This window comes from Pteropus vampyrus, unplaced genomic scaffold (genome assembly GCF_000151845.1).
Source record: "Pteropus vampyrus isolate Shadow unplaced genomic scaffold, Pvam_2.0 Scaffold22, whole genome shotgun sequence".
In the NCBI taxonomy this organism is placed as follows: domain Eukaryota; kingdom Metazoa; phylum Chordata; class Mammalia; order Chiroptera; family Pteropodidae; genus Pteropus; species Pteropus vampyrus.
This window is the reverse complement of record NW_011888803.1, coordinates 6,878,770-6,896,185: the sequence shown is the minus strand read 5'-3', so window position 1 is coordinate 6,896,185 and position 17,416 is coordinate 6,878,770. Positions and strand designations below refer to the sequence as shown.

General features: G+C 33.1%; 1 protein-coding gene across 1 annotated transcript in view; it reads left to right on the top strand.

Annotated features, from left to right (window-relative positions):
- TTLL7 (tubulin tyrosine ligase like 7) overlaps window positions 1-17,416 on the top strand; it is a 135,183-nt gene that overhangs the window by 36,375 nt on the left and 81,392 nt on the right. The window contains exons 2-6 of the mRNA XM_011355686.2: window positions 5,678-5,877; window positions 6,084-6,215; window positions 8,931-9,052; window positions 9,830-9,897; window positions 13,972-14,130. Of these exons, the coding sequence (XP_011353988.1) occupies window positions 5,853-5,877; window positions 6,084-6,215; window positions 8,931-9,052; window positions 9,830-9,897; window positions 13,972-14,130 (506 nt within the window). The 5' untranslated portion in view covers window positions 5,678-5,852. The remainder of the gene's footprint in view (window positions 1-5,677; window positions 5,878-6,083; window positions 6,216-8,930; window positions 9,053-9,829; window positions 9,898-13,971; window positions 14,131-17,416) is intronic.

Genomic DNA, 17,416 nt, shown 5'->3' with positions numbered 1-17,416 from the left:
GATTTCTGACTGCTACCCGTAGTAACTTTTCTGCAAATAACACATTATGTGTGTATGGAGAGTGTCCCCTCCCCTCCACCAAAGTAAAAGTTTAATTGGATATTGGATGTAATTTTTGCTATATTTATTATTTTTTGAAAGTAGTAGAAACATCTTTCATCGGATAATTCCAGTTTATGAATCTGGAGAGGATTGCCTTGAGGCAAATTTGCAGAATTCTTATCATTTAAAAATGTTCTTATAATTTGTATTTTAATACTATTGTTTATTATACATCTTTTTAAAAAATCACTGTTGATGGAGATAATAACAACACAAACTTTCAGGGTTATGGAGATCAGAGTTTTATATGTAAAAACCTGAAAGAGTGCCTGGCACACAGTGTATTTTACATAAGTGACCGCATCAACCCTATCTTCCTCCTTGTCTTCTTCCTCCCCATCATCATTGTTATTTCAATCCATAGCATCTCAGGATAGACAAGTTTAATTGTGTAAAGCCAATGGATAGACTGGATGCAGTACAGAGTCTCAGCATTTTTTTTTTTTTCCAGGCAGGGGCGAATCCTCTAAATGGAGAACTAGAAAATAGTGTCTAGGGGGTGGGTGAGTAGCTAGGTTCAAATAGGAAGTAATCAAGGTTGGAGTCTTTAATGGTTAGTAGTGTTACTTACTGGCTTTTCTTTCTTAGCTGGTCAGTTGCTATGATTGTACTTCCTAACTCTATTGGCTGGGGTGAAGTGACTGCTTCAGGCCATTGAATTATGAGCAGAAGTTTTATGTGTCATTAGTTGCCTGTATGAGATCCTCCAAAACTTCCTTTGACTCTGGCACAGTGACTGGTACCTGTTAGGATGACGGCTGCTCTGATAGCGTGGGTTCCTGTGTAACTATGATATGTGGAGCACCCTTGCCAGTCTTTGGTTGGCATGTAGCATGACCAATAAATACGTCTTAGTTGTTTTAAGCTCCTGAGATTTGGGGGTTGTTTATTATTATAACAATAGATAGCCTGTATTGACTAATAAAGACTTTTTTAAATGTGTTTTGAGAATTGAAAAATACAATAGGATAGCAAGTGTGGAAGTGGGGTAGGTGTGAGCTAGATGTCAAAAATTATGATGTTAGGAGCTTACCAAATAGAGTCATCAGGAGTGTGTGCAAATCTAATGTCAGTATTGGGGACACAAGGTGGAGGGGAGGGGTTAGGGTCTTCCTGCATCTTCCCCCCATTCAGAAAACTGACACATTATCAAAACTATATAAAACTACTTACATCCATTGTGAGACATGTTGTTCTATTCCTTGTCAGTGTGAGAATAGTAATTTTAAAATCAAGGTAGAAAATAAATACAGTGCATAGTAAAACCAGGATTTAGCCAAAAGAACTATGTTGGAGGGTGTAAAGATTATTTTAGTACCACAGAAAGTAGTATATTTCTCCATTCTCTCCCCATCACACATGTTTACATTCATGCATTCACACATGCCCCTATGTGCACATATGCATAATATTTTTAATAACTCCACGTGATAACAAGTCATCACTCTCCTTAAAATATCACCTTCCCAGTGAGACCTATCTGGATACAACATTTAATATTGCAGCCCTTCTTCCTTTCCTCCCACACTTCTGATCTATCCAGCTTCCCTCCTTCCCCACATACTTAGTATTTTCTTTATTTTACTTATTTAATATGTTTACTGTTATTGTTTGTCTCTTCCCCCACTAGGATGCAAGTGCCACAAGAAAGAAAATTTTTATACATTTTGTTTCCTAGGAACAGTGCTGATACATTATAGTTTTTGTTGAATTGCAGTATGCTCATGAAGGAGAAACGAGAAAGACAGTCTGGGTATGGATAGCCACATAGATGTTCCAAGAAGAGAAATTAAATCTGATGCAACTTTGTGATTCCAACCACATTTTAAGCCACAGTTTGATTCTCTTACTCTCATTCTGTAGCTTATAATATAGTTCTAGTCATGCAGAATTAAGATTATTTGTGAAATTTTCAATATGTCATGTTTAAAGACTGAATTTTGAAGGTAGCACAAAAGTGGGAAGGAACATGAGCTTTAGAGAAAAACCACTTCATTGTCACACATTGGGTGTGACTTTGGGCAGGTTATTCAACCACAGAATCTAAATTTTCCCATCTGTAAAATTAGAATAAAATTGGGGCATTTATTGGGGGAACTAAATTCACACAAAGTTATGTGAAATTGCTTAACACACAGTAGGTACTGGTTTATATTGGTTCTTTTCTCCTTCTCCTCCTCACCATAAAAATTACATTTTATTTAATATTGTTTTACATTTTTTGAGTTTAACCTTAATTCTAGTTCCCATTGACCTTTTGTTAGATTATTTTAGTAATCTCTGATATGGTACAATTTCATAAATATGTACAAAGAGACCATATATAGCATTCACCAGGGCATGGATTTTTGGGGATTGTTGGGGAAGGTGCGAGTTTCCCTCATGTTACTTACTCAAAACATGTTTTGTCTTCTTGTCATAAAAAAAAATCAGCAATGCTATCTTCATTGGTTGACATTTTATACTTTAGGGTTAGAAAGAACCATTCCTTTCTGTTGCATATTAAGAAATTAAGTCATCTATCTGGTAACTGGCAAAGTAAAGGATAAGAATTCTAATTGAATTCTTGTTCAGTGTTATTTTCATATTATACTTTCATATAAATGAAATTATTTTCAACTAATCGAAATATAAAATTTAAAGGGTTTTGCTATTAACATGGTAAATGTTGACACAAACTTTTATCATATATATTTAACTTTTTGAATAGGTAATACACGCCCGGGGCACTAAAGAGTATACATAAAAGTAAGTACCCCTTAACTTAGCCCCCAGCCACAACAGGCCACTACTACCTGGGCATATATTCCATATATTCTTCTGTCATTTTACCCAAATGTAAACTTTTATGTACTTTGATTTTTTTCACTTAAAATTGTGAAAATAATATATTGTAAATGATATATATTTGTTTTTCAGAGCTCCATTACCAAGTTTACTGGCTCCTAGTTGCTAATTAATTGTCCCCCCCCCCCCTTTAAATTCATGTACTTATAGAGCACAGTCAGGCACTAAACTAGGCTCTGTGAGTGGAGCAGTGAACACAATAGAAAAAAGAAAACCACCATCTTCATGGAGCTTACCTTCTTGGTTTTATAGTTGGTTATATGATGAGGGTACAAATATTAGTCTCTGTGATGGACCAGAAGAGGGAGGTAGGAATTTCTTCAGACATGATCAGAGGAAACTTTAAGGAAAAAGTGGATATCTATCTGGATTTTAAATAATAGGTAGAAATTCAACAGGAAGAACTGTAAAGAAAGGGTACTCTAGCGCAAATGTATTAGAATTACTTTTTATTGTTTCACTCTTGTGTACCTCTTGTTTTGCATGGTAGCATTTGAAGTTCTACATTCAAGGTTACCATTTGCCTGAAATTTTGGAAAACTGATTCTTTTTGGAAATGGCTTCTTTATTTGCAAAGTAGAATTGTTTCTTTGTCTTAGAAATCGATATCTGTTGATCTCCTAATTCTTTTCCCCGATTTTTTTTGTTGAAATAGGCATGAGAATTTTTATAGACGATTTCTACCTATTTGACCTTTTTTATACAGTTACGAGTTTTCTTCCTTGTTTTACTTTTTTCTTATAATTTAAGATGTGTATAATTAACTGTTTTTTGCTTCAGTGCCATTATGTGCTTACAGCACAGGTTTTCAACCTGTGCTGCACACTAGAATCATTTGAAGAGTCATAAAAATACTGATGTCGGGGCCACACCTGCATCTGGGATGCAGCCTGGGCACCAGGATTTTCAAAAGCTCCTCAGGTGATTTATCTTTGCAGCCAAGTTTAAGAGACTATTAGGTTAAAGTATTTCAGAAGTAACTTAAAGTAGGTAACCACGGCTCAGTGGTGTGATCAATTGGCCATCTCAAATCTCTTGGTTAAAATAAAATGAAATGTTTAAAATTGGGATGGTAGAATTAAGTTCTTGACTTTGCTAAAACACTTTTGTTATTTACCAAATCATAAATGGAATTAAGGAAAGCATGTATATGGATAGACTAACTTTAAGGCCTTTAAATTCCTGTGTGGATGGGAGAAAGAATAACAGTTCTTGTTTTGAATTCAGAAATTAACAAATCTGTTTTTAGAGCCTATAACGATTACTATTTTATTGTTAGTATAGTTAGGCAAGCACTGTGTCCAGACTCTTGTTGACTTTGTTACCTACTTTCAAAGTACTAAGTACTCTGTTTCCATAAGAGGGTCTTTGTTTACTCCAGTAACAAGATGCTGGACAAGGACTTATAAACTCAAATAGTTGCCTTGCTGAGGTATCAGAAAGCTTCCAAAAATAAATCAAGCTGAACTTTAGACTGTTCCTTTCTTTTATTCTGAAAAGTAATCTTGTCTATTTCCAGCTTGGAATTGGGAGCAGAGATCAGGTTAAGGATGCTTACTGTGATTTTCGCTGTTTGGTTTGAAACATTGTGAAGTCCCAGACTATACCCATATCTTGCAATCTGAACAGAAATAGGGTTGCAAACTTCTTTTACATCTATATAGCATATTCGTATGGTGTCTGAAAATAGTGGGGCTTAGTGAACAGGTGAATAGGATAATCAGAATTGGATTCAAGGCCTAGGTTTTCTATTTATAAACTGTATTACCTTGATTTGTTTAACTTATTTAGCCTTAATGTCCTTATGTGGAAAATACCTAGGGCATAAATACTTAGGTTCATACATACATAATGAAAATATAAATGAAGTGTAATATAGTTCATGTTAAGGTGTAGCCAAATCCAATGAACTCATTCATTAAAAAAATGTTTATTGCATTCCTGTGTGTGGCCAAATATGGTCATCATAGTAATGACTCTTCCAATTATCTGCCTTTTAAAATTGCTTTCGTTTTTAAAGGCACAATTCAAATGTCTATTTAATAAAGTCTACCCGCCCCTCTTCCCATCACACATATACTATAAAAAGGAATCATTTTCTCTGTATTCTGTCGGCATGTGAGCTCTAGCTTGGCATTTATTTCACTGTTTCATTTTAAAAGCAATTAGAAAAAAAATTAAAAAATAAAATAAATAAAAGCAGTTAGCTTATGGCATTGGGTTGAAGGTCGTATGGGTTTCCACTGGTTTTGACATCAGAGAGATGTTAATTTTTATCTCTACTTTGTCACTTGCTTTCTTGGTAAAGATTTCTCCTTTTTGTGCTCGTTTATTTATCTATAAGATGGGAGGAGGGGAAAAGAAGAGGATAAGAACTACTACCTCATAGTTTTGTTGAAAGATTAAGTGGTATAAGTGGCCAAGTAAGTGTTCAATAAATGGTACTGAATATGTTATTGTTATTATTTGTATATGACATCTTATTTATTGTTTGTAAACATGATGTGACTTAACTAAAACAATCTCTTCTAGACTGTACACATTTTAGAACAGAGAACTATTGCTTGGCATTTTGCATAAAATTTAATAAATTAACAAATATTTGTTGATTAAATACATTAACTTTCATCTTTACTTGACTTTTAAAAAGAATAGTATTGGCAGATATCAAAAAAAAATAATTCACAAAAGTGGTTTTCTAAATGACTTTCTTTTAAAATCCCTACAGGTATCCTCATATCCCATAACTTCCATGGCCTGAAATCTGAGTGTTCCACCAAGATAATATGATAGGAACTTTCAGTGATTTGGAGCCATATCCTACTTAGACTAATGTGGGCCTTCCAGATTTCCTGAGAGCTTGGTACAGAGCACACTCTGCTTGCTAATCAACACAGGCAATAATGCCATCTCTGCCTCAAGAGAGAGGTAAGCAGGTTGACTTAATCACATTACAGAAAATAGATGCATTATAGATCATCACTGCTAATTTTTTTTAAGCATTAAAAATTAATTGGAGACTTTAAAGAACCAGAAGTTATAATTTTACCTTTTTGTGGGAAAACATTTGTGGTGTCTGGTATGGAGCTTCCATTATTTCAATGATATTTGGTTGGTTTACATTTCTTTTGAAGTTATTCAGGGACCCTCTCCCCTGGATCTGAATACAGAATTGCCTTATCAAAGCGCAATGAAAAGGAAAGTCAGAAAGAAGAAAAAGAAGGGAACAATTACAGCAAACGTTGCTGGGACAAAGTTTGAAATTGGTAGGTCTCACAAACATGAAATTTTCATACTTGTTGGAAAAACTAGTTTGACGTTGAAAGCAATGTGGAAATTCAGAGAGATATATCTTATGTAATGGATTTTTAAATGCCTTCTATAAAATTTTATTTTTTATGAGATATTTAACATGTCAGCAATCAAGTAGAACATCAACATAAACTAAAACCTTTAGTTATTAGTGGGATGATTTTTATTAAACTGAATTTTAAAATTAAGTGTAAAATTATATGAACATTAATTAAATAGAGTAAAATGTTAAACATAAAATGAACAGTGTAAAATTTGAGATTTTTATTGAACAATGAGAACCTGACTCAAAGAATAAGGTAAAAACATATTTCTCTCTGTGCTTTAAAAAGTATTTTAATGGTGCTGTTGCTTTTTTATTAATGAAATTCTAGTTTTTACATGTAAACAGTATCTGCGGTGTAGAGAGCAGATAAAAATATTAATTGCTTTAAATTAAGATACTTTTGCCCAGCATTGCAAAACTCATTATAAATACCATAAGTGCTCAAATAATATTCCTCTTTTATTAATAATTTTGCATTAAAGGAATTGTGGAAAATCATATGAACCTCAAGGATGTTAATTATTCTTAGTCTCATTAATCTTTGGGAATCTCATTTCCATTTATAGTAGCTCACCGAAGTTTATCAGCAATCAATGGAATATTTCTCTGGAATTGAGATCCCCCAATACTCTGTTCCAACAGTGTTCCTCAGGGGGAAAGACTAACCAAGTCAGTGTGAGAGGGTGAGTTGTGAGAAGGACAGGGTATACTTACAGCATATTTTTCTAGAGTGAAAAAACAAGAATAAAATGACCATTGTAAAAGTGACTGATATGTGGTGTTAACATCCTCCCAATTACTTTTAAGGTTCTTGTGGGTTTCATAGGGAACCTCGATTTAAAGAAAATGCGGTTCCTTTTCACTTTCCCAGCAAGTTTCTAGAAGGTCGAAGTTGCATTAGCATTCTTCACACTGATTCTGGTTCCATTTCTGTCATCAAGGTCTTCCCAGTTATTTCTGATAGGCTGCAGACAGTGTTTCTCATTTACTCAGGTACAAGTCTGCTCCTGAGCTGCTGTTTTGACCTGATCATTGTTTTTTTCTTATGAGTCAGTTAAAGGAGTCTCCCAGGCTGTGTCGCTGTTGCCCTGGCCCTGCCCAGGAGCTCTGGGTGGCATAGCAACTCCTGAGCCCTCAGGATGCCAAAGCTACCTGGTGGTCTGTGGCAGATGAGAGGAGCAGCTCTTTCCCCAACTCTTGAGCATTATCATCTGGGCCTTCAGAACAACCCCAAGTTTTACTGAGACTTTCACGGAAAACAGTAACTTCAGCTCAACAGTTCCTTCTCCAGCCTCATCCACTTCCAGTCACTGTCCTCCTCTTTTATACCTGTGCTGTAGGCATTACTGCATAAGAAGTTCTTTTGTTTTCCTCAGCCAAAAAAACAGTCAAGAGTCCCTAAGACTTGAGACCAACAGGTGTCTACAACTCAGTTCATGCTTGAGCCAAGTAAATTCAGTCAATTGATCCCTTTTTAAAAAATTTTATTTTTCAATTATAGTTGGCATTCAATATTATTTTACATTAGTTTTAGGTGTACAGCATAGTGGTTAGATATTTACATAAGTTACGAAGTGATCCTCCTGATAAGTCTAGTACCCACCGGGCACCATACATAGTTATTATAATATTATTGACTATATTCCCTATGTTCTGCTTTACATCTCATGACTATTTTGTAACTACCAATTTGTCAATTGATCCCTTTTTACCATTTCTCCTTATATATTGAGTATCAGTAAAAGTAAAACATTTACAAATAAAACGCTGAAGCACTATATATAGTTACACCATTCTATTAGACAGAACTCCAAATTTATCCTAAGTATTCTGCTTATCTTTATTCTAGGTAAGAATAAGCTTGAAATTTATTGGATGAAAAATGTCAATATGTTAATTGTGTTATCTGAATCAGAGAGAAGCATCTGTATGTCTGTGTGTGTGTATATATATATACACACACATGTATATATACACACATATGTATATATACACATATGTATATATACACACATATATGTATATATATACACATATATACATATATAAAATTTGTACTAAAAAGCAACCTTTATCTGAGCATAAATGTTTTCAGAAGGACTAGAGGATTTGGAACAGGTGGGAGGACCAGTTTCTAAATCCCTGCAGTGGATTCTGCTTTATTATTTCTGATCCTGCGTTGACATAGCTGACTTGGTTTTAACTGCTAAAGATAATTTGAACTAGGGAAGTGGAAAGTATAGCATAGGTCTAATAATCAGGGGCTGTTTTTTCTTTTCCCTTTTGTACCTGCCCAAGGTCACAAAAAAGCCATAAAAGTACATTTTCCTGAGTAGGGTGTTGTCTCAGCTGTGTGTGTGTTTTCTTTGTGCCATGAATAATCACTAAACTCTTTAGCAGTGTTGTGTACCTGTTAAAATCTCAGAGGATTGAAACTAAGGATTTTGGGTGCAGGGTAAAAACAGTTCTCAGTTACTGTGGAGGATAAGTTGGCCCTCAATAAATTGTTGTAACTGAAAATAAGGTTGTGTTATAACTTATAGATATTTTGCCAGTGAAATATTTCCCCAGTGAATATATTTCAGAAGTATGATTTTGGTTTAACTTAACTGTTTACTTGCAGTTCGTTTAGTAATAGATGAAATGGGATTTATGAAAACTCCAGATGAGGATGAAACAAGTAACCTTATATGGTGTGATTCTGCGGTTCAGCAGGAGAAGATTGCAGAACTGCAAAATTATCAGGTGGGGAATTAATTATGCCCAATTATTGCTCGTTAGGAACGTTATATGACTTCCCTTATAATTTTCTTTAGATAAGATTTCTTAATATGTTGACATGTTAAATTTTAGTCTTAAGTTATCTGAATAGTCTGTTTTGTTGCTATCCAGTTATATTGACTCTTCATATGAAGCCTACATTCTTTCAAATTTAACTTTTAACCTCTTTCCATCTTTAAGGAAGAACTGATAGAAGAAATCTTCCTAGGCTGATGCCTTGCATTGTGCTTAAAGATGAGTGATGTGGAATAGATTTCATAGAGATCAGGATGTGGAAATACTTTGTAATATTGGCTGTGTGTAATCTGGCTTCATTCTTTTATTTTTAGGATGTAAAACAAACATTTAAAATATACATCAAACTAAAAAGTTAAATGCACGGAATTTTAGACAACTGACATTTCGTATAGTTCTTCGTCTGTTTAGTATAGAAAGTAATACAAAATTTGCTCTAGGGAAGAAATAAGTCCATTTTGACCAGTCTTTCTACTATGCATATCTGTATGAATAACTTTAATGTCTGTGAAAACACCTTTTCTGATTTCCTTAAAATTTTGCAATTTCATTCTCTGATTACCATAGATGGTTTAATTCACCATAGGTCATTTAATTTAAATATTTTACATTACTAATGGTCAGTTTATTAAAACATGAAAACTCAAAGAACAGATGTAACAGATGTAGTATAAATGAATATATTAAGTCAATGAGAATATTAATGTTTATCTTTTTATTTTTCAGAGGATCAACCATTTTCCAGGAATGGGGGAGATCTGTAGGAAGGATTTCTTAGCAAGAAATATGACCAAGTAATCTTTCTTTATTTTTTTTGTAATAGAAAAGACCTGTTCAAAATTTACATTTTAAATATGGTAGTGCTATCATCCACAAAGTTACATTGATTTGAAATTATATTTTGATGGACGAGATAGAATTTTAGAGCTAGCGGGGTTAAAGGTTCTCCGGTTCTAGTCTTCCACTTTGCGGAGGAGGTAACAGGGTCAGAGAAATGAATATCTTGCAAACAAATAGAGTTGGAGCAGAAGTCAAACAAATAATATCTTGCAAACAAATGGAGTTGGAGCAGAAGTCAAACAAATAGAGTTGGAGCAGAATCTTGGTTTCTAGAATCTCAGTACTCTTTTTACTTTTTATTAAATATGTACTTACTTGTTTTCCATTCAACCTTGTGAGAACTAATCTGTTGTATTAATACCGTGTGTGCATGTGTGTATTCATATACTGGTTATTGAGCATCTAATATGTGCCAGGCACCGTAGTAGGTGCATGAGTGTACACACATACACATAGACACATATATATGTGCCCATCCATGGATATACATGCACATATATTTATTTCTGATAGTACTATTTAGAGTTACAATCTATTTTTGTGGGAAAAACTATTCACAGTTACTTACATGTTATACTAAATGAACTGTAGAATTTTTACATAGTTTATATTTCTGTTGACAAGTTTTTTTTTTTAATTTAAGAAAGTTGAGTGATAAATTGAGAAAAAAATTTAAAAGAGATCTCTTTCACAGAGAAAGGTTAGTAAAACATGTGTGATTAAAGAACTATTTGTATTTATCTATGTGAAAGCTTATACATCCATTCACTAAACAAATGTTTTTGCATGTCTATTTTATACTCTAGGGACTGCTAATTTTTAAGTAAACAAAATAAATAAGGACTAGTTCCTGCCTAGAACTCACATTTTAGTGAGAGAAAGACTGATGCATATAATATAGTTTGATGGTGCCACATTTGAGCTAGAATCAATGTATGATGGTGACAAAGATGGTGAGAGAGATTATTTTTGGGAGAGCGGGGAAGGCTTTCTGGAGAAATTAAATATGAGATGGATATTGAAAAATGTATAGGATTTCACCCTTTGAAAAGGAAGGAAGGAGATTGAAGGCAAAGACAACAGTGGGAGAGAATATATGGAGACTTAAACCAACATGATATGTTTGGGGAATTGTAAGCAGTTTCTGTAGTTATATAGGATGTTAGGAGGCTCGACTTCAGATGATGCTGAAGTTAATGCAAAGACTAGGCTGTGTATGCCATGTTATTATGTTTTATTTAATCATTTAATCATTGATTCCTTAACCGCTTTAACTATTCAGCAAACATTTTGGTTATCTTGAGAGAAATGAGGATTTATTTAATAGATTTAAGCACAGAAATAACATGTTTTTAATAATGTTGGTGGCAGTGTAGATAATGGATTCAGTGAAGGTAAGACTAGAGGGAGAAAGCCCTGGAGAAGGAGATGAATGTGAATATCTAGGTGAGAAATAATGAACATCTGATAAACCAAAAGAAAGATAGAGTGGGAATGGGGAAGAGAAAATAAATCTGAAAAATACGAAGGACATAGAATCAATAGGACTTGAAAACAGTTATGATGTAAGAATTAAAGAGGAGGAGGGGGAGAGAAGTCTCCAAGATGATTCCTAGGTTTCTGGCTTAGGATATTGTGTATGTGTTTTGATTGCTTAATATAGGGATTATGGGAAGAATGGATTTCAGAGGAGAGGGAAGTACCTCTGTAAAGTTTTAGATATGTGTTTCATTTAAGTCATTTATTTTCCCCGAACACATATTTATTAACTATCTATTATATGCCAGGTACTGTGCTGGGCTCTGGGCACATGGGGTGATCAAAAGCAGATTTATAGCTTTTATAACTTTGGATTGCAACTGTGTAATATTCTGAAGTAAAAGTACATCATTCTAAATCGGTGCATAGTAAGGGACTCTAACTTTGGAAGGCATTAGAGAAATTCCCTGAGGAAGTGATATGGAAGATGAAATATAAATGATGAGTAGGAGTTTACTGGTGAAGGTGGTAGGTAACAGTCTTCTGGGCAGGAAGAATGGCATGGGCTGAGGTCATGTGGTAGGAGAAAGCATGAATAGTCAAGATACTGAAATAAGGCCAAGTATAGCTGGAGCACAGAGATATTGATCGAGAATGGAGAAGAGATTAGCTGAAGGGTGATTTTTATGATTATGGTCTTTATTCTAAATACCATAGGAGAGGAATGGGAGGTGAAGTTGCTAATATGACCAGATTTCATTTTGAAAAGATCATTCTGGCTGCTTTGTAGAGAACTGAAGTCTCTATGGTTGAGAGAGGCAAGAGGGTTAAATGTAGACTCATTAGTAAGCTATTGCAAATAGGCAATTTCCTACTCTATAGAACCCTTGGAGTTCTCCTTAAGGAAAAAAATAACCTCCTAATAGAAAAAAGAGTTGACCTAGTAATGTAAAAATAGAATTAACTAAATCACGTGTTTAATATAATTTAGTAAATCCATGACAGAGCACCATGACAGAGCAATGAACAGAAACTATCCCGGATTCCCAAATTTCTAAACAAGACCACATGTCTGTTTTGAAGCTATACATTTTTACATCAAATGATCTGTTCTACATTATCTAAATGAAATAAAGTATTTCTCTTGAATATATGTGTGCTTGAGTTTTTTCTGAATACACATGTGAAAGAATGTTATTAATCAATAGTATAAGGTTAGTTTTAAAAATATATTGTTCTAATTAAAGCTTTAATTTCATCTAATTTTATATCATTGTTACAAATATAATAAATACATTTAAAGGTGTTGAAAACAGAAACAAACACAGCATTATTATTGTTGTTCCTTTAGATCTGTATGTGTGTGTGTGTGTGTGTGTGTGTGTGTGTGTGTGTGTGTGTGTCTTTCAAACTAGTCAATGTTTGTACTGAGCTTAGTTAGCTTATTGGCTTATTCTGGATTTGAAAGATGGATTTGGTAATTATTTCCCCTCTCATAATGGAAACATAACTTTCTTACAGGATTCTCTTGAAAGAGCACTCGAAATATAACTGTGTGAACCTCCAATTGTGGAGACCAAGTGGCTTATGTATTCCATACCCTAGTCTTAGAATGTAGGCCCTACCTCTGTGCATACTGTATATTATGGTTCCACTTTAGTTTTTACTAATTTCATTTTAGGGTAATAATCTGCTCAGCTATAAAAGACTTGCATATATTTATAAAAAAGATCTTTTTCTGAACAGATTTTTTTAATAGATAATATTTTAAATATTTCAAATTCATTTTTATTGGGAATCAATATGTACAAAATGGCTAGCATTTGGGATTCATCAGAAGTAAACATTTTATCTCTAAGTTACATATCTCTAAGTTATATCAAATAGTCAACCTGATTTGTAGTAAATACAAAAATATTAGAACATACATTGTAGTCACAAAATTACATGTATAGACACACATAGTTCATATAAACAAAACCTCTACTGACTCAAAGCTTCACATAGTTTTCTCAGATAAACTCCTAAAAACACTGGCATAAAAGGTGATCAAAAACTCTTCCCTATGGATGACCCAGAGATCTCAAATTCATCTTTAAAGAAATTATATGAATGATACCTGGCTATGAACCATTTCCTACTGCTCACCTGCATCCCTGAGTAGAGTTAATGACTGCACATATTATCTCACACTGTATGCCTTTATTGCACCTATTAATTCCTTAGGGAAGAGACCATAGTAATCTTAATATCCTCAGTACCTAGCACATGATATATAGTCAAATGAGTGGTTGCTCTACTAATATGTAAATTAGTATATAGAACAGATAATTGTGTCTATTTTTTCACCGATGTATTTCCAGTGTCTAGAATAGTACCTAGCATACAGTAGATGTTTAATAGATGTTTCCTGAATGAATCAATGAATGACTCAATTCATGAAGAAACAGAGGGATTTAAATCTTTGTAGTAAATGTCAGTAGCACAGAGAATGAAAATTTAGAAAAATTTGAATAGAAATTACTTTTCTTATTATCTCTGATTTACAGAATGATCAAGTCTAGGCCTCTGGATTATACCTTTGTTCCTCGAACATGGATCTTCCCTGCTGAATATACGCAATTCCAGAACTATATGAAAGAACTGAAGAAAAAAAGAAAGCAGAAAACTTTTATAGTAAAACCAGCTAATGGTGCAATGGGTCATGGGTATGTATTTTTCACCTGGAATATATTAAAAAATTTGAGCTAGTGGATAATAAATGTGAGCATTCATTTATGTTTGAGTATCACTATGAAAAAATAATAAAATAGGTTTTTAATTATTGCTTTTTTGGAACTAAATATTTAATGCATCCTTTTACTCGGTCTCACAGGTTTTAATTAATTTGATTTAAAAAGCAAATCAACAGGTTGTAAGACTTTAATAGGAGACAACGAAATAGAGAAAAAGGATGTTTTCTAATTTTTAAACAAATGTGCATTTATAATAATTATAGAGTTAAGATTGGAGAATGAAATTCATTCGATACAGTAGAGCTAAACTGACTTGGAGAAAGAGACGTAAAAGAAATTCTCTTTACATAGCTAGAAATCTTAAAGCAAACTATATATCTTCTTTGCTTTCCAAGTAAGTTTTTTTCTTTATGTACCCATGGATTGAAAATGAGTAGGACACATTAAGCTAAAATACCAAGAACTAGGCATGCTATCTAGAATAAAATATATAACTTATGTTCCGTTTCCTTTTGCTTTCTTATGTTAGTTTTCTGCAATATACATTTTCAAAGAAAATGTGGCTGAGGCCGCTTTTAATAAAAAAAATGTCATTTAAATCTTTTGTTTTAAATAGTGTTTTAAATAGGGGAAAAAGAGATATTTGGAAATGTAGCTGCCAGGCAAATTATTGTTCAACAGATTTCTCTTTGATTTAATCATAATTTAATAACTTAATCGGACATTTTTAACTATGGTTTAGTAATTTCAAAAATAAACTTTTATTAGTGGGAATTTTATAATTGTTTAATGTAAAGTTGATTTTCTGTATGTTAGTATTGAAGAAAAATTGGGGAGGATAATTGAAGTTCACATTTTCCTCAATTTTAATATGAACAAATATTAAAATTTGTATTTATAACTACATTTAATGTTAAAACATAACTATTAATCTAATTTGACAACAGTATAAAAAATAGCTGAAAAATCATACTGTGCCAGAGTTTATCTCATGTAATGTGGTGGTACATAGGTAAAGGACACCTTTCATCTGTGGAATATATCTGTTTGTTTGCTGTCTTCTGTTTGGTTGTTCTATCCATTAGCGAAAGTGGGGTATTGAAGATTCCAACTGTTACTATTGAACTATCTATTTTCCCTTTCAATTCTATCAGTTTTTGATTCATACATTTTGGAGCTCTGTTATGTGTGTACATTTTTATAATTATTATATCTTCGTGATGCATTGACTTTTTAAAATCATGTACTCTTCTTCTTTGTCTGTAATAATTTTTATATTAAGGTCTATTTTGTCTGATACTGATATAGTCATTCCAGTTCTTTTTGGCTACTATTTTCATGAAATATCTTTCCATTCATTCACTTTCAACCTATTTGAGTCTTTGAATCTAAAGTGAATCTCTTGTAGTAGAACCATTTTTTTAGTGTGTTCTGCCAAATCTCGTCTTTTAATAGGAGAGTTAATCCATTTGTCCTTAATGTCATCATTGATAATGAAAATTGTCTTCTGCCATTGTGCTATTTGTTTTCTATGTCTTATAGTTTTTATTTCTTAATCCCTCCATTTCTGCCCTCTTATATATTAAGTAATTTTTTAGTTTACCAATTTAATATTCTTGTCATTTTTTTACTATATATTTTTGAGTTACCTTTTTAATGGTTGCCCTCAATTTATACTAATCTTGTTTAGATTGAAATCAATTTAGTTTCAGTAGTAAAAAAAACAAACAAAAGCAAAAAACTTTGCCCTTATATAGCTCTGCCTCCCTTTATTGTCCCATATTACATCTGTATACATTTGTGTGCCCAATAACATAGGTTTATAATTATTATTTTATGCAGTTGTATTTTAAATAATATGGAAAGAATGAGGAGTTACTAACCTAAACTACACAATAGTGACTTTCATATTTACCCATATAGTCACCTTTAAAAGTGTTTTTTATTTCTTTGTGTGCATTTTAGTTATTGTTTAGTGTCCTTTTAAGGATTCTCTTTAGCATTTCTTGTAGGCCAGGTAAACTAACAACAAATGCTCTCAGTTTTTGTTTATCTGGGAATGTCTTAATTTCTCTTTTAATTTTGAATAGTTTTGCTAGATATAGAATTCTTGGTTAACAGCTTTTTTTTTCTTTTTCTGTCATCTCTTTGAATATGTCATTTCACTGTCTTCCAATTTCCATCGTTTCTGATGCAAAATCAGCTATATTTCTTATTGAGGATCCCTTGGTATGATGAGTTGCTTCAATCATGCTACCTTCAAGATTCTCTCTTTGTCTTGGATTTTGAGAGTTTTATTATGTTTCTTAGTTTGGATCTCTTTGATTTATCCTCCTTGGAATTCATTGAGCTTTTTGGTATGTAGGTTAATATTTTTCATCAAATTGAGAAGTTTTCATCCATGAATTTTTCAAATATTCTTTCTGCTCTTTTCTTCCTCACCTCTCTTTTTGGGGCTCCCATTATGTGTATGTTAGTATTCTTCTTGATGTCCCATGGGATTCTTAGCTCTGATTATTTTTCTTCATTATCTATTCCTCAGACTAGTTAATCTTAACTGACCTATCTTCAAGTTTTCGTATTATTTTCTGCCTCTCTAAATCTTCTGTTTAGTTCCTCTAATGATTTTTTTTGTTTCAGTTATTCTTTCAACTTCTGGATTTCTGTTTGAATTCTCCCCTGCCCAATTTAAAAAAATAATTTCTATCTCTGTTGATATTCTCTGTGTGGTGAGATAGCATTCTCATGGTTTCTTTCAGTTCTTTGTACATGATTTCCTTGAGCTCTTTGAACAGATTTAAAATAGTTGATTACATAATTGATTTCCTGGTAAGCCCCATGTCTGGGTTTCCTCAGAGACAGCTTCTATTAATTGATGATTTTCCTATATGTGGGACATACATTCTCATCCTCCTCCTTTTCTTCCACCTCTTCCTCTTCCCCCTTTCCCTCCCCCTCCTCCTTCTCCTTCTCCTTCCTCTCCATTCTTCCTTTTGTCTTTTTTTTTTTGCACAACTCATGAATTTTTGTTGAAAAACTGGAAATTTTGAATATTATAATGTAGCAACTTTGGAAATCAGCTTCTTCCCCCTCTACAGGTTTTTTGGGTTGCTGTTGTTGCTTGTGGTAGTTGTTATTGATTTGTTTAGTGGCTTTTCCGAAATAATTTTGTAAAATCTGTATTCCTTATTGTGTGTGGCCACTGAAGTTCCTGTTCTCTTAGGTCAGTGGTCAGATAGTAATTTGCCTTAAACACTTG